Source organism: Hippopotamus amphibius, chromosome X (genome assembly GCF_030028045.1).
Source record: "Hippopotamus amphibius kiboko isolate mHipAmp2 chromosome X, mHipAmp2.hap2, whole genome shotgun sequence".
Lineage (NCBI taxonomy): Eukaryota > Metazoa > Chordata > Mammalia > Artiodactyla > Hippopotamidae > Hippopotamus > Hippopotamus amphibius.
The window spans coordinates 106,055,412-106,080,870 of NC_080203.1; the positions used below are offsets into that span (position 1 = coordinate 106,055,412).

Here is a 25,459-nt window from a genome sequence, read left to right on the forward strand (position 1 = left end):
AAAGTTTAATTCTCATACATATGTATATTTGTATATCATTTTATTTCCTGTAAATAATGTTTTCCTAATTTTGATTTGCTTTTTTTTCAGTTGTTTTACAGGTTTGCAGCCTGGTCCTTTACCCAATCAAGTTCATTGAAACTGTGAGCTTGAAAATTTACCATGAGTTCAATTGGGGTTACGGCCTAGCCTGGGGTGCAACTATATTTTCGTTTGGGGGTGCCATCCTTTATTGCCTGAACCCTAAGAACTACGAAGACTACTACTAGAACCAATAGTCTCAAATGAAAAAATAATCAACCATCCAACAAAAGGATTACGTCTGCATCTTTTCTAACTCACTATTTTCTAAAACACTTGTGGAGCATCAAGCAGTTTGCTCAGTTGATTTAATATCATTTGCCTTTTGGCTGTCAACATCATAACCAGCTTTTACATCCATTTTAGGGACCTGCACAAATTAAGAGAGCTGATTAGACATAGGCAAATGCTGCAAACTTCCAATATGTTCATGTCACTTTTCTTGACAAACGAAGGGTCTATAGGGCAGCAACCATTGTGAGAAACTAGTTGGAATGAGAAATGCCTGAATCTCCTATTGCCTGCAGGGGAGCAGCTGGCATAAGCAGCATTTAGAAGTTCCTTTGTGCTAACAAGGATTCCACTGTTAGAGTCCTTATCGCCTGCTTATCCCACCCAATGACTACATTGGCCATTGGTTATTTGCTTGAGTGAACTCTTGAAAAGTAAACTTCCCTTCAGCATCTAATGGGGGTTCTGAAAGTAACTGGTTAATGATACGTATTCCACCTTCAAAAATATTCGTTTTCATGGGAGGTTATGCTTTGGCAATCAGCATCTCCCTGGGAAGGAAGTCAAGACTTGGAGACATGTGCTTTTCATTATGTGGTTAGAAATTGTGCCTCAGCGGTATCTAGAATGAGGAAAAATTGAGAGTCTCTACTTTCCCTGGGGCAACTAGAAAGAAATATGCATGAGTTGCTTTTCTCCTAAGTACCCTTTAAATCACTTACCAAACATTACAGCAAACAATTGTGCATAAGTAACAAGCTTAAATATTTTTATAGAAGGTGAACCATTAGTATAAATGGTAATAAGTTGTTCCCTAGCCCTACACATGCATTTCCCTATTGCACATAAAATTAATATTTGCTCTAGTGAAGTGATTTGAACACTAACTTTGTACACGTTGTTAAGAGGCTTAGATCGGTATTCACACTTACTTACCTTACAAAAGTGCATATACCTTAAAGCTTTTGCTCTATGTTCTCTACTGTTTCACTGGAAAGTGTTAATAGAATTGTATAAGAAGAAAAATCGAAATGGTGTTAATCTGAAAATTAATGATTCTTCTGTAAGCAGTGTAGTTCAAAAGAGAGTAGCAATTAGGATGATCATTTTGTTTAAAATTCATTAAAATAGAAAGCTGCTTTTTTTCCAAGTATTTTAAATGTCTTCATTAGAAAATAAAGGAATAGTGATAGATTTATATAAATGTCTAAATGTCAGTAGAGGAGTAGAATTCATCTGGTTATCACCTGGTCCTCTGAAGTTAACTAATGGGCTAACTGATTTGTGCACACAATTATAATGGATTTATGGTAAGGGAATCATTTATTGACTGGTCAAATGGAAGGAAATATCAATAATAGGGAATAAGTTTGCAACGAATCTTACACTGCAAACTTGTGTTAATCCTGTTTAATATACAAATTTGGATAGTTTAATTGTAAACATATTTTTATATCAAATATACAGGTCTAATATAAAAATTATAAATAATTATTTTTGTTAACAGACACTATTTGGCCCTCTTGCAGAAAGAAGCTTTGAAGAAATCATTTAAAATGTACCTATGTTCTGTTATATTGCAAAATCTGTTAAGAGCAGAACCACATCAATAGTATTTAATAATTTGTTTTACCTCCCAAAGCAGAGTTCTGCTTTCAGCTTGTCTTAATAACTGTTGCTAAAAACAACAGGAAAAAAAAAACTATTTTATTATTCAAATGCTTAAAAACAACCCTCTTATCTTGTGACTTTTCTATGGAATCACGAAGTAAATTTGAAGAACCAGGCTTATTCTTATTTTAGCAATGACAGACAAAAATGATTAAATGCATCCTACAGAGAAACCTTTATAAAAGTATATAATTCTATATAGAATCATAAGAAACTATGAGTGGAAATTTTCCAGAAAAATATTACTATTATAGAATCTTTTGAAGCAATGTTCTTGAGAAATAGTAAAATCTGGGCCAGACTGTCTTGCAGTTAATTGCATATTATCAGAGCAGCATGAGAAATATGATATTTGTTGGATAGGGATTTTGGCTACTAAACACTCTCTATTGTGAGAGAATCTCTTTATTCCCACATAATGGAAGAACAGTACTTTGGTTCTAACATCAACGAGGTGCTTTTCTTAGTCCTAGCAGAGGATGCAGTGTGCTGTTAGACCAATATCACATTTTGAGTCTTATCAAGTTTTCATTCTCTGTCAATATAAAAAGCTGGAAAGTGACAGAATATGGTATAGGCTAAGGCACACGTATTTGCAGTTTACTGAAAAGTAGATTTGTTATATAACTTTTTCCCCTTCCCAGTGAAGAGCCCTATGCTATATTTCTACCATCACTAATATTTGAAAGTGTTTCATTACTAACAAGTTCAATACAACATGAAAGTCGTCATTGCTTATCCAAGATACTGTTTTGTCTGTCAGAATAAACACAAGAGAATTTTTCACCCACAATAACATTATGTCTTTGCAGCTTTAGGTTTGTTTGATGTTTTCTTACAAGCCAAACTATTAACTACAATCCCATTGTTTATCTTAGAGAGAGAGAGAGAGAGAGATACACACACATACATATAACATAAAGTACTCAGCAGGGCTAGTTATTTGGATTTCTTGCACAACAATTTAGCTTTTTGTAAGTTCAACATGTAAATTTTAAAAACATAAATGTAGAGAGACCTATGTGTTTGAAATATAAATGATATATATGGATTAGCATGTACCTGTATATTATTAAACATGCAATGAACTGACTGGTAAGTGATGTCTAATTGTATGGCTAGCAATGTAATTTATTCAGACTGTATTTTTGTACAGAGCAGCACACACTAACCTATGCCTCTGTGTCCTCTTTAATGCCTAAAACTGTGCCTAGAAATTTTACCTGTCTTAAAAAATAAAATATACTCCATGCTGTTTATGCTATTAGTTTCTCTACTGCTGTTCTATATTTATTATTTTAAAATATATGACATGTTTACTACTTAAATATGAATTCATGGTATTCTGGTTATTTTTTTTAACAGTCTTCTAGGGGGAACCTGTTTATCACTCCAGTGGTTTTGAGTTTGCAGTTTCACGATCAGTTCTTCATTTCACGATTTTTGTAGCTGACATGAAGTTATCTATGTGGAAAAAATAAAAATAAAAGTGGCTTCACTGATGTGGTTTGACTTTGTTTCTTCTCTACTGTGTGGACTCTAACAGGTTTCTAAATTACATGTCTTCAGTTCATTTTCTCTTTTATAAAATATATGTTATTTAGAAAACAGCTTGATATGACGTTCATTTTGTGTAAAAAAAAATTTTTAACTATTTTTTGTTTCAAATTATCTTCCCAAATCCTATCTAAACTCTGCAGCTGAGTTATATGAACAGTAAAAGAAAGAATATTAAATGTCTTTTTTAGCTTTCTATTTTAAAAGGCACAGAGAGGAGATACAGTGTAGGCTATCCTTTTTGCTACTCTCTAATCACACAAGTAGAAAGAGGAGTAGTGAAAGGTTTGATAGTCTATTTTGGTTTTTGTTTATTTTTCAGTAGTTGCAAGGTATGTTAAAGCAGGCTTTCCTGCATTGTTTCTGTTTTTCAATTAGACACTCTAAATTTTCAGTGTGCGTATGTGTAGAAATTCATAAAATGTAAGTCCAAATTTCCTGTCACCCTTTGTGTATTAGATAAATGGTGAGTATACTTGGAAAAAAATTTATATTAGAGCAAAAAATTCACTTGTATGATTGTCAAAATTTTCTGGAAGATAGAAATAGAACCCTATATAATTGAGCAAACTGTCTTGTGTTGATAAAATCAGTGCAAATATAAAATATATATATTTTTGTCATGAAGACATCCTTTCATGTCTCATACGAACCCTCAATTCTTGACAGGTTCACAGTATGTCTTTCTGCTGAAAAATATTGTAAATCATTCGTAAATCTATGAGGTTTTTAATAGCAGATGTTCAAAAGTATGCACATTTAAGTTACAGATTCTAACATTTTCACAAATTTCCTTTTGTAGAATTTTTCCTTTTCAATGACCTTATTCTAATTTAATGTAGTAGCATTCATTTGATATATTTTCAGCATAAATCACTTTCATTTCCATACAGAATTCTCATGCACGAAACACCTTTACAAACATGTCCTGCCTGGTAATTATTGATGACCCAGTTTCTCTGAATTTGGAAGACATGGAGACATAATTTCACTAGGATTTGACAAGGGAAAATACATTGCCTTCAAAAATTTCATTGTGAACATGAAACAGGAAAACAATTTTAATTTACTTTGCCATAGTGGCCATAGCCAGTTTGTGGTTTGTTTTATTAAGTCAGGCCCATGCTGTGTCAACACAATGTTCCATTTTGGTCGTCTTTAAGTCATTTTCGTTAGAAAATTTACTGATAGTGAAATTATTTTGCATTCTGTAGAATAATCCACTGAATACCTGGTTTTTAATTTATTGATCAAATTTTCATGTTATTACCTTCTGTTAATAGCTTTTCAGAAGTGCAACTTGAGATAAGATTAAAGGAGCAAATAAAAATGAGAATAAGGCGCTTAGTATTTTCACAGGAAGCACTAATTTATTTGAATAATTTAACTTGAATAACTTCTGTGTCGAGTATTGGGAACACAATGTCATAGATACTTAATGTCAAAATTGAAGTCAGACTAACAAAACTCCATGTAATAAAATGCCAACAATTTGTCTGATATAAGGCAGGTTTGCACACTGTTTGGGAAGTCCTCCCATTTTTAACAACTACTAGATGTTGCCACAAGCAGAGGGTCCATATATCCATACTTGGAAAATCTGTTTTCAAAGACTCACCAGCTAGGTGACTCACACATTTATATTCCAGACGTAAGTCTAATGGTTCCAAAGTATAACTAAGAGAACAGGAGCTGAACTGTTCAAGTGGGAAGGATAATATGTGGTGTTTGTAAGCCAAGATTAACAGCACACAAAGAATCGTGTTCTTTGTAAAACTAAAGCTGTGTTGAGTGGTTCACCAGAGAAACTCAGTTTTGGCAAGCAATTATTTCCAAGTTGAATGACTTCATAGAAATAATGAGTATAAAAGAAGCTTGGAACAAGTACTGGAAAATCATGTCATCAAACCAGCAAAAACCTTAAATACTTTACTTTCTGCATGTGACATGGATTAATGAAGGAAACAGTATCTAAACTATGTATATAATTTATATACTAATTTTGGCATGGGTGAGGATGTTCTGTGGGTGACCTGAAGGCATTTCTTACACACAGTGGAGAGAGTCAGGTATAGATTTGAACTTAAAACACTGCATATATGTGATGATGGTACTGAAGACGTCCCCTTGATTGCTTTGAATTTATCATTACAAAGGTAAAATAAATTAATGTCATATAACCCATTTAATTTTTTTGATAAAAATATAGTACACAAGGAAGAGTTCAAAGAAATTGTTTTAAACCTGAGCAGAAGACATTTCTCTTAAGATTATTATGAATGGGGAATTAAATTATTAAGGGTTAAATGAAGGAGAAACACTACTTCGCTGGTCTTTGATACTGTGTGTTAACTGAAAATACGGATAATGCTATCATGCTTGGCAGCCTCTCCCTGGGAAACTTGTGGATCAAAGCATTTTGGGAGAGTAAGTTCCCCTTTGTGGCCATATCACTGCTCAGTGGTAATGTGGCAATTCCTGACATCAGGAACAAGTTTTACAATTTTCAACTTTTAGGTGATTCTTCTTAAACATTATCGAGCCGTTATGGTTATGTTAATTATTTGAGTCATGGTGTGTCTGAAAGAAGCAAAATGAGATAATAAAACATTTAACACTAATCATCATGAAAAGTATGTTTTTTAAAAAATTTATTGAAGTATAGTTGATTTACAATGTGTTAATTTCTACTGTACAGCAAGATGATTCAGTTATACATTTATATATTTTTCATATTCTTTTCCATTATGGTTTATCACAGGATATTGAATATAGTTCCCAGTAGGAATGAAAATTATATTTCTCATTCAACTCCAAGCTGTGGGTGCTATTCACTGTTGGAATAAATTTGGCATAAATTTGATATAGAAATCCTTATGGAGGCATAATGTTTCATATAAAATTTCCAGTTATATTTACTGAACACTTTGATATTTTTAAATGCTTCTTAATGAAGCAGAATTTTGGAAAATCCATTATCTGAATATTTCTTTGCAAACCTCAATATTTAGCACATATTTCCAGCCAACTTTAAAGACATGGAATATTCTGAGTTTCTTTCCCGCATTTTTTTTCAGACACGGATAGAATGATTTTTTCTTACTTGTATCAGAAAGTCAATAAATATTAGTATGTATTTGGGCAGGTATTTGAGCTTTAGGGAGTTCAAGTATGATCCTAAACACAGCAACCTCCTCCTGCTGCTGCTGATCACATGACATGTTTGAATCAGAAATGCACTAAAAGTTGAGGCAACAGTTAAGACTTCTTATGCCCATTCAAATCAAAAGCACTGTTTGACTTCAGTTAGGCTTATTTTACTATTGTACTGTTTGGATGGGGAAAACACATGTAAAGTGCTGTTTTCATAAAATTAGGCTCGTATTGATTTATAAGTATAAATATGTACAAATTTTGTGCATTTTTATATTTAGAAAGGTTTGCATATATATTTTTCATTTTGCAACCACAGCATTTTTAGAATTCTTTACCATCTATGGAAATACAAAGTTAAAGTGAGCATAAGGATTGGAGAAAAATATATACAGGACAAGAAGATCTAACAGTTGGATCTTCCAAGTTTTACCATTTAGTGATAACTCTGTGGTGTAAGACTGTACAGTTATGAGAGTAGAAACCTGACAGGTTGATGTAATTGATTAGCTTTGGAGTCTAGGCTTCACCCATAATGATTTTTCTGAGAACAATACAGAACTTGGCAGGCAGCCATATTGGCACCACATGACCCTGCACCCCCTGGTCAGAGGTGATTACATACAGCAGAGATTGTTCCTGCCTTAAGCTAGCCCCCTCTGTTTCTCTTGCCCATTAATCTGGAATTGGTCTCTGCACGTAGCGTAATAAAAAGCATAAACTATGGAGTTTTGGGTATGTGCAGGGATACAAAGAAAAACTGCAGAGAATGAAGGAATGAAACAGATATGCAGAGAAAAGCTGTCAAGAGGGACCCTGTAACATGCAGAGAGAATAAAAGAGTGGGTAGTCCCAGTTTTTAGTAAGGTCAAGCTGCCTTGTGTTCCATGAAATACTCCTGTGTCCTTCCAATAATTTCCTCTTTTGATTACACTAGTTTTAGTTGGAACCAATAGAACCTTTTGTCAGACAAAGCACCCTTTGTTAGAGGATTCAATATTCAGGTTGTGCTAAATCTTCAAAAAAGAGTTGGGAAGTAATTGAAGATTTCTTGACACACTTCCCATCCCACCCCAGGGTGCCTAACACTCTTATTTCCCCATCAGAATTGCTCCCGACTGTCTCATTCACAGTAAAATATAACGAAGTGAAAATATTTTAGTGTAAACACTCCCTTCTGTGTGTATATTTTTCCCAGGATCAAAGTCATATGCTAAGGGGGAAAGATCAATAATTTTCAGATGGCATGAAAACTGTCCTGGAATCTCTGAAGCCACGCATGGTAATGTCTCCCCCATTTTACATCTCAAATGCACTGGCAATCTACCTTAGCCCATAAGAGCTGTCGTGTTGCACATCTCCAGAGAGCACCAGTCACATATATTCTCCAAGAATGCTATTCCTGCTGACTTTGCCTGTTTCTTTGCACTTACAGCTTCTCTTGAGGATTTCAGAGTAATACCTCACACACACAATATTGTCAACCAAGGTTTCTATTGCCTCCACTCTGGTGCTGCTTTGGCTCAGGTGAATCAAGACCAATTAGAATCAAGCATGCTGGAGTGAACGCGTTAATTGTATTTGGTAAAAGAGTCTATTCATCCAACTCTTCTGGAGACCTGAGCTGTATGGCTGCTTAAGCAAGTCAACCGAACAGTTCCAGTTATTCTTGGATCATCCTTTGGCTAAAATAGTGGCTCCACACATGAAAAGGCAGTTATACACAAGCACAGACAACTGAGCCCAAGGTCAAGGACTTAATCTCCCCCACATTTGTGTTCCCTACTCAACCTAGGATTAAACAAGAGATGGGAAGAAACCGTCCTTCCCGCTTCTTGCTATTGTATCCTCCTAAAGGCAAATGGGTTTGTGTGCGAGTGTGTTTGTGTGTGTGTTTTAAGAAAAGATCATTACTTGTTCATGAAAATTCACTGATGTAATATGTATTTCAATATCAGATGTACTATGACATAGATAAATACCTTCAAAAAAATGATTATTCTTTCTTGCAATAAGACCAAAAATATTTAGGTGTTTAAATAATATGCTAGCATGATTTTTTTTTAGTTCTTAGAGCAAAGTATTACAGGCATTCAAATTATCTGTCATCTCCACAGCTTTCATCCAGGGGCTAAGTCATCTACTTTCAGAGGTTTTTTTTCCTATTTAATTTCAAAACAAAGTTCTATTTATTGACGTGGATTTTAGCTTTCACATTTTTCTGTGATTCTGTATGACAGCAGATGGCCTCGAGCCCTTAAGACAAACTGATTCATCACCAGAAGCATCCACTGGTTTAACACAGAATCCTTGCTTTTTGTGAACAATATCTTCAAATTGTCCAGAGACGCCACATGCACATGGAACATAAAACAAAAGAGTGGTTCTGACAACTGTACTAATGAAAGAAAGGTCACTTAAGACTTAATTGATAGAACACTCCAGAGATACGGTGTGACTTCTGGGCCATTTGAGTTGTTTCAGTATTTGACATCACTAACTATTCTGCATCATCATTTCCTCACTTGTTTAAATTTCTCAGGCCTTTAAAGACCCTTAAACACATTTAACAAAAAGTCCAGTCCTTTAGCACATTCTTTTTTCCTGTGGCCTGAGCAGCAAAAGCCATTTGTTTTTGAAATACCAGGCAACTGTCAAATATCCTGGGTCAAGGGAAAATGCATGCCTTGTTATTTTCCACTCTTATTTGGATCTAACAATGCAAGGCAAAATAATTTTGCATTCCTGACTCCTTCATCAGGAAAATGACATAAGAATCCGCAGAACAAACATAGCATGAGGCATTTAGGAGTGCTGTATTTTACACACTATATTTAAATGCTGCAGGAATAAGAATAGAGTCTTAAAAATACATCAGGTCAGGACTTGCTTCCTCCTTTCTCCATTCTTTAAATGCAAATGCATGCATACTGACAGCTCTCAGAAAAATAGCCCTAATGAGAAATTCTCCTTTTCCCAAGGGGTGCCCTCTGCCATGATCTATTTATGGAATAATAGCGGGCTCCCTACTTTATTCTCACATTGTACGTTTAAAAGAGCAATTTCCATTTTTGAAGTATTGCTAAAAGGAAAGAAGTCATCTTTTATCACAGTCAGGAAAGGTCAGCAAGTCAGTAATCCTCCATTCACTTACTGACAGAAATATCCTCTTTCCTTCCACAGCAGACCAGAAAAGTGATTTATTTGAGATTGGCATTAATACATAAAATCGCCAATGCACCTAGCTATGCCTGGGCAATCCCTTACATGGTCCAGAGGCTTCTTTTATTACCTGCTAAGGCTGTGAATTGAATCTGTTGGAGCAAGTATTGTAGATAGGATTCCCAATCCCCTCCCAAGCACTCTTCCATAATATCTAATCCTGGCAAGACTGAAATAATTTCATAATGAAGACCAACAAAGAAGCTTTTTTTGATTCTGTGCCCAGTTGTTGACTTTTGCTTTGCATTCAAGTGCACACAGACACACACACACATACACACACAGACACATGGGCACAGACACACAGACACACCCTATTCACATAAGTTTTATTTCTTGCTAACTTCATGTTCTTTATCAGCTCTCCAAACTAAGTTTTATTGCGTCTTTAATATGGACCCAGTAACATGCCAGGCAATGGGACATTACTAAAGCTATTATCTGAGACTTCGTGGGTCTTATAATTCAAGTAGGGAATACAAAGTGTGCACACAGAAACAGTAATTCTGCCTCACATGGTGATATGACTTACAGTTCTCAAAGTAAGTTCACTAATTTTAATTGCAACCTAATATTTTACTAACAATATAGAGTATGAAGCAAGATTTTGACCAAAATTAAAATGTGGTTAAACAGAATGATACATGGAAGAATCAGTCTGGGTTTTCTGTGCACTAGTAGGCTAAATATTTTCTTTTGGAAAAAAAGCAAATCTCTACCTGTATAATCTAAGACACCAGGGATTGTAAGAGTTTATGTACCAATAAGAAAGGAAAAAACACAACCAAGATTGGGTAGAGGAATGGTCCTTTGAATAAAACTTGGTCACCAAAGGCTATATTAGTTTCAGTTTAAAACTAAGCAACTCAGTAGAGTGGCCACAGAGAAAAGAACAGCAAGTGAAACAATATCTCAGCCTTGACACTGGATAGAGAATTTGAACAACTAGTTGGTACTCATGCAAGTTTGAGGTCTGAATTCACAATTCCAGTGTGGTCCAAAAGACTTCAAGCAGAGAATTTAATTTAAAATGGTCTCAGATGGGTAGTGCCTGAAGTTGGCTGGTAAAAGTTCAGTGAAAATTCTCTCTGGAAGACCTTAACTTTGATACAGGCTGACAAAGATTGATTATAAGATGGACCCTGATTTCATAGGTGTAAAAAGATATGTTTTAGGATTAATGAAATATGGTTATTACTTATTTGTAAGTGATTAAAAGACTTCAGAATTAGCTCTTAGTTCTGATCAAAGTATCGGATATTTAAGAAGAGTTCACTGTCATATATCACAGCCATTATTTTTCAGTTTCTTTAATTTTTGGAGACTTCTCTATATATCTTCTGAAATATGTTTCCAGCCTAGCAATTCCAGGCTAATATGTCACTTATTTACAAAATAATAATGGTGACAAATATTAGAGAAGACTTTAAGCAGTTTATTTGAAAGATTTGGGCTATAAAAAAAAGCACCCATTAAAAAAAGTATGATGCTTAATGGCAGTTTAGGCTAAAGGAAGGGGGATGAACCAGAAGATGATCTTATAGGGGTGCTTCCAAACATGACATTCTAATTATAACTGCTTGTTTGTTTAATCTTTTTTTTTATTGTGAAATAAAACACATGAAAATGTACAAATACAGAGCTCAGTAATTTATCACAGAGCGAACAACCATGTAATCATAACCAAGATCAAAAAACAGAAATTGCCAGCATTTCAGAGATCTTTCATGCTCCTCTCATTACTGTCCTCCAAATTCCTCCAGCCTAGAGATAATCATTTCCTTGTGCCTTTTTTTAAAAGTAGCTTGACTACCTAACGACTCATTCCTATACATGGTAGTTTTATTTAGTCTGATTTTTGAACTCAGGAAAATGAACTTATGCCATATTTGTTTTGTTTCTGTCTTACCTGGCTCAACATTATGTTCTTGATATTTGTTCAAATTGTTGCATGTAAGCTGCATTTTGTTCATCTCATCCCATTATATGAAGATACCACAATTTAGTTTTCCATTATACTATAGCTGGACATATAGTCTGCTCTCAGTTTGGACTGTTACAAATATTTTTGTACGATTATTCTTGTACAGGCCCCTTGATAAAACTGTGCACATGATTCTGTTGTGTATTTATAACTTGGAACATAATTGATGGGTTGTAGGCAATTCACATGTTCAACTTAAGTTTTTCCAAGCAGTTTTCCAAAGCAGTGGTATCAATTTGCATGTCCAGCTGCCACATAATACAGTACCAATTTTTTTCAGATTTTTTTTTAGTCATTTGGCCTGTAGAAAACGTTTTCAATGACTTTTAGGAGTACATAAAAATTTGCAAATAGCATTGTAGGATTATGTTGTCAAGTTTCAAAACTATTGACAAACTAGGACAATGAAGCAATGACAATAAGCTAAAATTCAGCAAAGCTACATCTTCTGAGCAAGCACAGTATAAGGAGACTAAGTATCACAGAATTGCACGTGAAAAAGATGATGGGATCTTATGAAGGTGTAGTTGTCAGGAAAAAATAATTGCTATCCAAATCTACATCAAGAGCAATCAATTTTCTCTCAGCAGAACTTGTGTATGTCCTAACAAGGAGTTATCCTTTTTCTCACTAGATGTTTGTTAGTTAATGAATAAGTGAATGAATGAATGAATGGTTTGTTTTCAAAACTGAATAGTAGAGAAAGACACTCAAGAGCAAAACTCATCTGAGTGTTCTCTCTTTTCCCTCTAAATTTCCTTTTTTATGTAAAGAAGGACCAAGGAAATTAGATGACAATCATCAAAGGAGAAGCAAATGATTAAAATAAAAGCCAGTTAAGGGACTTACCTGGTGGCACAATGGTTAAGAATCCGCCTGCCAATGCAGGGGACAAGGGTTCGATCCCTGGTCCAGGAAGATCCCACACGCCTCGGAGCAACTAAGCCCGTGAGCCACAACTACTGAGCCTGTGCTCTAGAGCCCGCGAGCCACAGCTACTGAAGCCTGAGAGCCTAGAGCCTGTGCTCCACAACAAAAGAAGCTACTGCAATGAGAAGCCTGTGCACCGCAACACTCACTGCAACTAGAGAAAGCTCACGCGCAGCAACGAAGACCCAACACAGCCAATAAATAAATAAAATAAATAAATTTTAAAAAATGATTTGCGTATGAAAAAAAAGAGCCAGTTAAATCAAACCTAGGATTTAGGGGAGATACTTATGAAACAACAGGTTTTGTATAAATCATTTGAGTCTTTGTTTTGCTTTCCAAAGGAGAACTCTTTTCCTATTCTGTTTAATCCATTTCTTTGGGGTTTCTTTTTACTTTTTCTTCTCTTAAGTTAATTTTTTTCTTTCTCCTTTTTTTTAAAAGTGTCATCTCTGTGTTTTATAAAAAGAGTAATCCTGCAGACAAAAGCCTTCCAAATCAAGAATTCCCTCTTCTGGTCATGCCTTGCTCAGCTTACATGCACACTTCTATGCAGAGTCCTGTTTCCCTTCAGTTCTCCCCATTATTCATTTCACCCAGTGCAGCATTCTAGTTTTATTTTATTTTTGAAGAAAATAATAACTTTGGGGTGTTCAATATATGTAAAAATGAAAAATTGAGTGGAATTTTAAAAGTTTATGCCCATGGAAAATATTCCATGTAAATAAAGTCACACCTCATGAACTTAATGCCTATTAGCATCTCCAGACTTTTCTTTTTTATGTTTATTCCAACTTCCAGGCATAATCAGCTTCTTGTTTTGCACCATTTGTACTTGCATGCCTCCTCAAAGCTGAGGAATAAATGCCCTGTTTCATTGCTATTTCCCTAGGTTATTTTGGTTCAGTGGTCTGATGTGCATAATGCTTCATAAAATTAAGAAATATCTTATTAATGCCTTCATTTCCCCTTCAGGTTTTTTGTCTGTATGATCTATGCTACAGATTACATTTACTGTAAACTTAATCTATTATTAATGACACTTGCGAAGAAAACGGTGGCTTTATTTCTGTTTACTTGGTAGTTGCCTAGCAAATAGCAGCAGTCTATCACTGATTCAGAAGGAAGGTGGCATGTTAAATTTCACCATTTATCAGTTTTCCCTATGTAACTGGCATATCAAAGAATAGCCCATTTTAAATCATCTACTGCTTGCCTGGGTTTTTTTAATTTTTTTATGAGACAAAGGAAAACTTAGCTGGAATTTTACAGCATCTTTGAAAAGGAGTTGCAGCTTCATAATAATGACATATTTTTAGTGCGCTTTAATGCTGACAAAGCACTTTCAAAAAATAATTTCATTTCATCTTTACATGAACAAAGCTGTTCTGTGTACTAGTTAGAATATGTCCTCTGGAGTGAGGCTCCCTAATTTTCAAACCCTTCTTCTGTCATTTACTGTCTGTTAATATGACCCAGGACAGTTTACTGAACTCTTCTCTGGGTCACAGTGTCTTCTTTGGTTCAGTGAGATGATATTAGTGCCTATAGATTTGTTGTGTGAATGAAATGAGATCATCGTTTGTATCTGTTAGTTATTGCCACGGTAATATGTGCATTGACACAAATCTTCAGTGGTATATAAGTGTAAGTTTATAGCTGGAGGTTGGCTAGAGTTTGGTTATACCAATCATACCTGGCCTGCTGAGTAAGTCTGGATGTTGGCTGGATGTCAGCTGATCTAGGATAGTCTAGGCTGGAATGGCTGTGTGTCCTTGACTCTGTTCTAGATGTGTCTCATTCTTCAGGAGTCTGTCCTGGACATATTCTCACAGTGTAAGAGGGAAGCCCTGTTGCTAAAGTTAATTGCAAGCCTCTGTTTGCTCATCCATGCTGACATCCCACTGACAAAATAAGTAAAGACTCAAGAGACAGAGAATGTCAGCCCACTCGTGATGAGAGGACACTAAAGATGTATATTACAAAGGGCATAAATACAGGGAGGGGTAAATTGAAGCCATCATTATAATCTCTTATAACATGTAAAACATAGCAAAGTGCATATAAGACAGAGGATTCAATAAATGTGAAGCTATTACTATTAGGTTGATCTAAATGCAATTATCATTTTTGTAGATAAAAATGATCGAATATCAGCAATTTTATATGATTCAACTTCAAATTACTATTACAACATCCTGTAAAAGGAAATTATCATCTATAATTTTCAGTGGAAGAAACTGAAGCCTAATTAATTTTCAAAGTTAATCAGCTAGTAAATTTTAGCTTTTATTTCAATGTAGTCTTCTGACTCTAAATTCAGTTGTCTTCTTTTATAGTACAGCTGCATTTTGAGATGCTTGGTGATAGATAAATAATTCTAACAGTGACAAGACTTTATACATAACACAGAGACATAATCCCCAACTCTTTATCCTCATACAACTCATACACTGCCAGTGAGTACTGATATCTGTAACACCTGGTCTTCTGCCAACAATAACCCTGTAGCATTCCATCTCCTGGTTACTAGCTCCTAGAAATAGAAATGAAGCCGGTAGTAGCTAAATGCTATATTAGTACTCTCAGAAAAGCCATCTCCAAAGCACTTAATTTGTGAGTTATAGCAGAATATGTTATTTCATGATCATCTTGCTTATATTTTCCTAAACACAGTGGCTATGGTATTTTTTCACATATATTTTGCACTTGTATATCATTATATTTGAGCCAGTTAAACAGATACATTATGTATAAATATACATTTGGATTATTTTTACATATGTGCCTATTACATATTTAACACTAAACTGTGGATCACGATGTTTCTAGAGATGTTCCATGTATTGTCTTTCGGGTGGCCTCTACTCGATGTATTGACTAGATTAGTAAGTAGCTATATGGTTACAACACAATTGATTTCCCCATGTGTGGATTCAGATGAGTCAATTAAATGAACATTGAAATGAAATTATTCTTCCAATAACAAATAATGTTTCATATAGCTCAGAAGGAGAAAATATTTATAAAGAGCAATAAACTCTTGAAACTGCTCATTATCATATACTGCTGCTAAATTGTTTCCTTATCCTTTAGCTAGTATCTTATTTACAGTAGACCCAATTTCATCCCCTCTACTTATTTCTACTAACATCAGGTGTATTAAAGGATTCTTCATTCTCTGAAAAACTGATAATTTTGAGACTGCAGAACTCCGTTACTTAATGCTTTTGAAATTGAGTGCACGGATTTATTTTGTTGGTGCTGTCAAATCAGGAAGGACATGTGTTTATTAGTAATGTAAAAAGCCATAACACCTTATCAACATCAGTGACACCCTAAGCACTCACACTTCTTAAGCATCCTGTTTCTGCTCTGAACCTGAAAGCTGTGTGTACATGGAACACCTGCTATATGCCATCTAAAGGAAGTTTGGGGAGAAGGGGACATGACACCACAGAGTCCAGAGTTGATTCCTATTTCTGTCATGTACTACTTGGATGACTTTGGGGAAGATATTTAAGTTCGGCGTCCTTGTCTTTAATATTTGCATAAGCCCTAATTCACACTGTTACTTGTCATCAGATGAGATCTTGTGTACACACTGAAATGCCACACAGTTGTTGCTCAAGCTCTGATTTGCAGAAAGAATCCAGAGAACCATCTGAGAGATATCTGCTTATATATCTAGTGAAGGAAAAAATGAAAAATAGCCCACACAGCCTCTAAAGCTGAGGAAGTTACCAATCACATCTCCCAATTATAGTACTTTATTTTAGGGCTTTTCTTTTTTTGCATATTATAATTGCCACAGATTATTTTGATTCCAGTGTATAGACCTCATTATTTTTCAAACTTTTTTTTACTGTGATAAAGTAAGAAATTCATTTTAATTTTAGCTCATTATACATATGCTGCACACATACACACACACCTGAAAGTTTTGTGAACTGTTGCTGTCTAATATTTTCTACTCTGCCTTGTTCTATTATAATTTATTCTTTTTTTAAAAAAGTTTGATCAGTATCCCAGCAACAATGTGTCACAACATATGTTTTAAAATACTCTGAAGTAAAACAGATCCGAATTTATACCCCAAATCATCCACTTACAAGCCTAGTCACTGTGAACAAATTAAAATCCCAGTTTCCTCATATATAAAATGGGAATTATAATAGAAATAAACCTTATTTCATGGAGACATAGTGAGGACTATATCAGGTAATTAATATAAAGCACAAAGTACAGTAGATGCTCATTATTTGGGGGTTTCAAATCACTATCTTTAATTGCATTAGAGATAAAGTTTGAAAAACATATTTGACTACACTCTATCAAATTCAGAAAAGTTAGATAATAACCCAGACAATCCATTCTTAAATTTATTTCTCCCTTGACTATTTCACGTAGAGAGAAATAAAAGATTATTTTAGGATGCTTAATATCTATGAAAAAACAATGTCCAAACGCCACTGACCTAGTTTGGTGAGAAAGGCTATGAATGCTTTGGAAGCATCATTCTGGAACTTGACAAGTGCCTGACTGCACAAAGCCGTTCAGGGCACTGGCCTGGTATAATTTAACTCTGTTCCCAAAAGCTCTAAATCCAGGCCAACATTTGTAAACACCAATGCACAATTGATTGCAATGTCACCTTGTTTGTTCTCTTTTTTCTCTACTCACCCTACTTCATTTTCCTATCATGACTCAAAGTTTAAATTTATCTGAACATTCCAGGTGTGTCTAAGAAAATTGTATCATTGTTAGTCCCTTACTGTCCTTTAGGCTTAGGATACTTGGCCAAAGTCAAATCTCATATTTCAAACCAGACCTCCTTCTGTTTACTACTAGTGTGAGAAGCAAAAATTTAGCTTAATTTAATTTGTATTTTCTCCCTAATTTAGTAATGCAAATTATTATCTTCCGCACTGTAGATGCTACAATGTACAATGCAACTGGGACTCTGTTGGCAAGAAACCCAAATAAGTGAAATCAGTGGAGATGTTTACAGCAAGGAAAATAACATGCTTACTTAACATTTATTTCTGTTTGATGGTAAGAAAATTTCTTTTCAAATTGCAATCTACAGGTATTTGCTAAAAGAACTTTTCAGTCATTAATGCTTTTCTTCTCCTCCATCCTCTTTTGCCATGCCTTAATAATGTTGACAATGGGTTTCAAAACATTCTGCTGGTATGTTATATTTCTGTGTCCTGTGGATTGCTTATCATGTCCTCTTGATATCATCTGAAATATAGTGTGTTTTTCTGAGGAAATCTGATGATTACATAATTGCAAAGTTTCTGTTTTCACTGGATATGCTACTGAATAGAAATGAGAGGAATATAGTTTCCTAAATAAAATTCCCCAGCTAAGGTAGAAATCTGATTTTCACATCTCATTCATCAGGTGAATTGGTGCCCCCCCCAAATTCTCCTTCTGAATGAAAATATTTCATGCCTAGTCTCTGATGGAAGGTGAAGTTTATTTTGATCTAACCTATTTCAATCATTTTCCATTAAGGAATCTTTAAGAAAATATTTTTGTGACCTATAAATGTTCAGGCAGTCTTAAAATAGGAATAACCTTAAATTAGCAGGGAATCTCATTAATAAAATCACTTACATGCTCAGTGTTTAATTGCAAGCCCTTTGGAAAAAAATGTCACTGTGGAATGTGATACACTCTGAGATTTTAATGATATACACTTTAGGCTTTGATATCTTTATATATTTAAACTCAGAAATAACCAGGAAAGGTTAATCATTCATAAAGTAGGGTCTTCATTATGCACAGGCAATGTGTATTTTTTATTATTTTATTACATCTTTATACATTCATAAAATGATTCTAGTTCCAGGTTCTCTGGGTCAGTGGCAGTGACCTGCCTTTGCTTAGGTCCACAGCATATTTTATCAGGTAAACTTTGGGGTCTGTCATTTCAATGAGACTGCAAATGTGCAAATGTGTAAACTTAGGGTACTCCCAGTTTGTTCAAATATAAGAACAATAGTTACATTGGGAGTAGGACTAGAAGGTAGACCAAAGGACCTAACAACAACAAAAAAGCCCTAAATGAATGAAATGGATAAGACCAGAGTCATGGATTCTAGGCTTACATGAGACTGTGGATTCAATGTTTCTAGGTTTTCCCATTTTCTGTAAAAAGTCAGAAACACAGATTTCTAAATTGAAAATGTTGGCTGCTATTTTAAAACATCACTTAAACATTAATTTATAATAACTTTTAGTTTTTACCTTAGTCTTCATTCCTCCAAATTTTAAGGTATGATTTACATAAATTATACATATTTAAAATATATAATTTAATAAATTTTGATAAATGTATATACTCATGTAACCTTTACCCCAAACAAGTTATAGAATGTTTCCATTATCGCCCCCAAAATTCCCTTATTCTCAGTTTCAGTGAATTCCCCTCCCTCAGAGGGAACAACAGCTTTGATTTCAATCACCAGAACTTAAATTGGCCTTTTCAAGAACTTAATATAAATGGAACAAAACAGCCAATTTGGATTTGGCTGTTTTTGCTCAATGTAATATTTTTGAGATTCATCCATGTTGTTACATTTATCAGTAGTTTTCTACTTTGAATTGCTTATTAGTATTGGGTTGGCCAAAAAGTGACTTTGGTTTTTAAGTAAAAATAAAAGACACATTTTTCATTTTCCCCAAGAACTTTACTGAACAACATATTCACCCTTTTGTTCCACTACCTTCTGCCATTTTTCAGGCAACTTCATAATTCCATCTTCCCCAAATTTCTTATCTTTTTGAGCAAAGAACTGTTCCAAGTGCCTTTTACAGTCTTCCAGGGAATGGAAATTTTTTTCCATTAAGAGAATTTTGTAAAGACCTAAATAAAAGAAAATCCGAAGGTGCAATATCTGGTGAATATGGCAGATGAATTAGGACTTCCCAGCCAAGCTGTAACAGTTTTTGCCTGGTCATCAAAGAAACATGTGGTCTTGCATTATCCTGATGGAAGATTATGCATTTTCTGTTGACTAATTCTGGACGCTTTTTGTTGAATGCTGCTTTCAGTTGGTCTAATTGGGAGGAGTAATTGTTGGAATTAATCATTTGACTTTCTGGAAGGAGCTCATAATAGAGGACTCCCTTCCAATTCCACCATATACACAACATCACCTTCTTTGGATGAAGACTGGCCTTTGGTCACAAATCTTTTTTCACGTTTCAGTTGTGTTTTTACCTTTCTTGAAATAATAAAGCATAATATGCTCAAAATATTGCTTTTTTTTCTTCCATTTTCAATATTAAAATTCACCAATTTTGATAAGTTTTTTTTCAATAGAAAGATTATTTCAAATTCTTCAATTTCACATAAGTAGTAATTTGCTCCTGGCTCCTTGGAGAAATAAGCTGAAGCATGGTCCCTATTAGCAGAAAGAGCTGTCACTGTGCTGTTTTACTTATTATTATCTTTATTTTGATTTCTCAGTGATTTCTAATGTATCTGGTTTTTTTTTAAATTTTTATTGCAGTATTTGCAGTATAGTTGCTTTACAATGTTGTGTGGGTTTCTGTGGTACAGCAAAGTGAATCAGCTATACATATACATATATCCGCTCATTTTTGGATTTCCTTCCCATTTAGGTCACCACAGAGCACTGAGTAGAGTTCCCTGTGCTATACAGTAGGTCCTCATTAGTTACCTATTTTATACATAGTATCAATAGTGTATATATGTCAATCCCAATCTCCAAATTTTTTAAAATGCATGCTGATATGACAGCTGTCACAATACGATCTAAAAAAATTGTTTTGAATGAAGTTAAAGACAACTGCTTAGAGGCGTTGTAAGGAAAAAATCTAACGAACCTTTTGACCAACACGATATTATATTCAATTCATTTTAAAGCATGATGTGGACCAATTCTTAAGATAGACTTGGCCTGAAAGAAAATAGTCGGTTGTTTCTGGATTGAAGAGAAGATAATGAGTGAAGGCAAAGAATCTTAAATATAGAAAAGATGGGAGGATGATCACTATGCTCTGGAGAGTGTTAAAACAATGTAAAATAGTGCAAGTAGAAGAACTGGAAGGCAGAAGAAAGCCTTCTTTCTAAAGAAGAGAGGAATTCTTCAGTAGGACTTTTTAGGGTTTTAGGGTTTTAAGAATCTGGGTGTGAGAGGGACATAAATTTGACTAAAGATGTGAAGAAAATAACTAATGAATGAATCCATGATTTGGAGGTTGAATTAAAAAAAAAGTAATGTGGTTGATACCTAAAGTTATTTAAATGCAAATGTTTGAAATGTTTTTAAAATAAAAGGGTACAACACAATTTTGTTGTACTTAAATGACATTCTTGTAGCAGTGTCAATACACATATTTCTACCCTGTCCTATTTTCTTTTCATTTATTTCTCCTATATCTTATTTCCTTCTCTCTTTTTTCTATTACCCTCACTGATTTTTAATAAACTTTTTATTTTAGAATAGGTTTAGATTTATAAAAATCATTGCAAAGATAGCAGAGTTTCCATACAGCATGTACCCAATTTCCCCTATTATTAAAATCTTACATTAGTATAGAACATTTATTATAATTAATGAGCTAATATTGATACATTATTATTAATTAATGTCCGTACTTTATTCAGATTTCCACAGACTTTTTTTTAAAGATACTGTTTTGTTTTGTTTTTTGTTTGTTTTTATTTATTTACTGGCTGCGTTGGGTCTTCATTGCTGCCCACAGGCTTTCTCTAGTTGCGGTGAGTGGGGCTACTCTTTCTTGAGGTGTGTGGGCTTCTCATTGCAATGGCTTCTCTTATTGAAGAGCACGGGCTCTAGGCATGTGGGCTTCAGTAGTTGTGGCATGAGGGCTCAATAGCTGTGGCACATGGGCTTAGTTGCTCCACGGCATCTGGAATCTTCCTGGACCAGGTCTCGAACCTGTGTTCCCTGCATTGGCAGGCAGATTCTTAATCACTGCGCCACCAGGGAAGTCCCACAGACTTTTGCTAATGTCCTTTTTCTGTTCCAGGAGCTCATTCAGGATACCATACTTCATTTAGTCATCATGTCTCCTTAGGGTCCTCGTGTCTGTTGGAATTTCTCACAGTTTCCTTGTTTTCAATAATCTTGACAGTGTCAGGAGTACTGATTAGATATTTTGTAGAATTTCCCTCAATTGAGGATTATCTTTTGTTTTTCTCATGACAGGGCTAGGGCTATATATTTTGGGAAGGATGACCACAGAGCTAAAGTGTCACTCTCATCACATCACATCCAGGGTACATACTGTCAACATGACTTGTCACTGTTGAGGTTAATCTTGCACACCTGGCTGAGCTAATGTCTGCCAGGTTTCTCCATTGTAAAGTCCAAGGAGAAACTGGGAGATAGGCCTTTTTGCCTACTCCCTCTGTACTAGGTCCAGATGTATAGCTGTGGGAGGGGGTGCTCGTGCACCCATTAATTTTTTTGTCTGCTACAGTTCTGTGGGAGTTGTGAATGCAAGCCCCATTGGCTATCATAGATAAGTGACCCAGAGGCCTATCTGGTATACCAGATGTATGTACAAGCTTCTTCCAGGGGGATATTGTTGGTTTGTTGTCAGCTCAAATAAGAAGGCCAAGGTGATGTCTCTGGCTGTCCTGTTCAACAGGGAGGATCGTAGTCAGCCCCTAGATGTGTGCTAAATTATAAACCTGATCCTCAGGGGGGCAGTTTTTAAAGTATGCAAATAGGTCTCTTTCAGGGAAAGACTGGGAAATGTGAATTTTTTTTTATTTTTTATTTTTTTGCCTGCTCCTTCTGTGCTGAGCCCTGGGAAACAACAATGGCAATTTCACAGAAGCCTGTCAAGAAATGTTTCTTTTTGGCTATAGTCTTCTGGGTCTCATGGATGCAAGCCCTACAGGTTTTCAGGGTTAGGTGTTGTGGGGGCCTGTTCCACAGGTGAAAGTCTTAAAAGTTGGGGCACTAGATGTGGAATCCAAACACTTTGCTTCCCAGTGAGAAGCTAGGAGTTGGAAGTTCCCTCCAGATTGCATGATTCCTTGCCAGGGGAGGAGTTTATTATGCGAGAGTGTCTCAGCCTTTCCTATATACTTCAGTGTGGGTGATGTGGGTATTTTCTTATTTACCCAGTGTGTAGTAGTTGCTCAATTAGTTTCCAGATCTCTTGCAGAGAGAATTGCTCTGTGTGTAGCTATAGATCCGTATGTCCAATGTCCATGGGAGGAGGTGAATTCAGGAGCCTCCTATGTCACCATCTTGTACTGAAACCCTTCTTATGGCTTTAATAATAATCTTGATATTCTGCTACATGGATCATAAAGATTGTGGCTTTTTTCTTCAGGATTTTGATTCTTTCCCATCTTCTTTTCTTCTGTTCATCTCACACTAGTCTAAATCCTTTCCTATTTAACAATGACTGATTTTCATTTTCCTAACTTGGAAGGTTAAGTTCACATTGTAAAATTATCTCTGAATTGATGATACTTTAAGCACAGGTTATATTTTTCCTACTTCTCACATTTAAGAGAAATAAACTCCATTCTGTTTTTCATCAGTATCTCATGCTCTGCAATGAAATTGAATCACAATTCCCTAACAGTACAGAAAACTTCAATAAGGCTGTTGCCATCTATGACCATTCAAAAATTAGAGAGCAGATATAATACAAATTACTACTCCTTGAATCTCAACATTCTAAAATTGCTATACTTCAGTGCAGCCCTCTTGGGTTCAATTCACAGTTGTTTGCCTCTGTTTCTTGTGTGAAATTTTAATATTTGAGTTTTTTTTTTGTCTTGAAGTTTTCCATAATTTAGAGGATTTTAGAGTCTCTCAGCTACTAAAAATGCTATCTTCCAATACTCCTGGAGATGGTTTGGTAAACCATTTCAGAACTGGATTACAGCATATGAAACAAAACATATTCACTTATTTTCTGTTGCTTGTGATGTAGACAAGAACCATGAACTATCCATATCCTATTTTAGCCTGAAACTCAGTGGAAGACGAAGTATTTTACTGTGAATCAAGGCCTAAGTACAGATAATGAGATGCTTCCATGTTGCTCAGAAGAATTTTTTTTGGTTAAAAAAAAAAATTGAACTTTCCTAAACAATAAGGAAATGTATTTCCTTGTATACCAGGAAAACTAGAGGTAGTGCAGGGTCAAGTATAGAAACATCAGTGACTTAATGATTCAATAAAATATCCATCTCTCTAATTTGCTCTCCTTAATAACAACCTCTTTTCAAGAGAATGCCAGTGGCCATCAGGGGTACTTATTTTCTTGTTCACTAAAATAAAAGAGAGAAACTTCTCCTCAAAACATGGAATAGGGACTTCCCTGGTGGCACAGTGGTTAAGAATCCACCTGCCAATGAAGGGGACATGGGTTCGATCCCTGGGCCGGGAAGATCCCACATGCGGCAGAGCAACTAAACCCATGCACCACAACTATGGAGCCCACACGCTGCAACTACTGAGCCCAAGTGCTGCAACTACTGAAGCCTGTACACCTAGAGCCCATGCTCTGCAATAAGAGAAGCCACCACAATGAGAAGCCCACATACCGCAACAAAGAGTAGCCCCTGCTCACCACAACTAGAGAAAGCTCATGCGCAGCAATGAAGACACAACACAGCCAAAAAAAGAAAAAGAAACATGGAATAAAATTTATTCTGATAAATCCAACTTAGGTCACATGGCCTATATGGAGCAAGAAGAATAACCAAGAGAAATCCCCTTCTGGAGCTAGAAAAGGAGTAGATACCTAAACAAAACTGAGGTTCTATCAGGAAAGAGAAAGTGTGGCTTCAGCTGTTCTCCATATTGTTTTACTTTCTATTCTAATATCTTCAAGGGAGCTCCCTGGTGGTCTAGTGGTTAGGACTGATGCTTTCACTGCCATGGCCCAGGTTCAATCCCTGGTTGGGGAACTGAGATTCCGCAAGCTGTGTGATACAGCCAAAATAAAAAAAATAATGATAATAAAAATAATATCTCTGAGACTTTATTTACAGCACAGGGGCATTTAATAGTAGTTCATGCCATTTAACATGTGAAAAAGTGAGTACTGAAAATGCATTGGAGTCTAAGTACAAAGTGGCTCATAAAATGCAGACACTGAATTTTTATACTGAAGAAATTATTCATAACTTTCAGACATAAAAATCTTTCCAAATTGTTTATTTTAATTGGATTTGTTTCCTGGCTGCAGAAATAAATAAAAACTCCTTTTGAATTTGTGCAATATGCCTTCAAACACCAGAGATGTGCTGAGTCACTGATAAATAATTCACTTATCCTGGAAACAAATGAACCAATTTCTGAAAGCTGCAGATATCTAAGTTTCCCTATATCTTTCCTGTTGAGATTAGCTAGAACAGATGAATGATGGCATTCTAATCAGGACAAAAAATGGTATCTCCTTTAAATTTTCAGCAACCTGCCATGCTGAATTACTGATGTCATGCCTAGTCATATTATTTGTGTCAAAATCCTCTGATCTGTTGTATCTAAGTACTGCAAATAGTTGGTATTTCCTCCAGAAGCAACCACATTTACAAATTATCAGATCTTCAGGAAATGTTAAATGGAGAGGTGGGGGATAATTCTCCAA

General features: G+C 35.2%; 1 protein-coding gene across 1 annotated transcript in view; it reads left to right on the forward strand.

Moving 5' to 3' along the window:
* The window catches only part of TMEM47 (transmembrane protein 47), a 28,199-nt gene extending 24,713 nt beyond the window's left edge, over positions 1-3,486 (forward strand). Inside the window, exon 3 of the mRNA XM_057719157.1 lies at positions 91-3,486. Within this exon, the coding sequence (XP_057575140.1) occupies positions 91-269 (179 nt within the window). The 3' untranslated portion in view covers positions 270-3,486. The remainder of the gene's footprint in view (positions 1-90) is intronic.
* Positions 3,487-25,459: the final 21,973 nt, after the last annotated feature.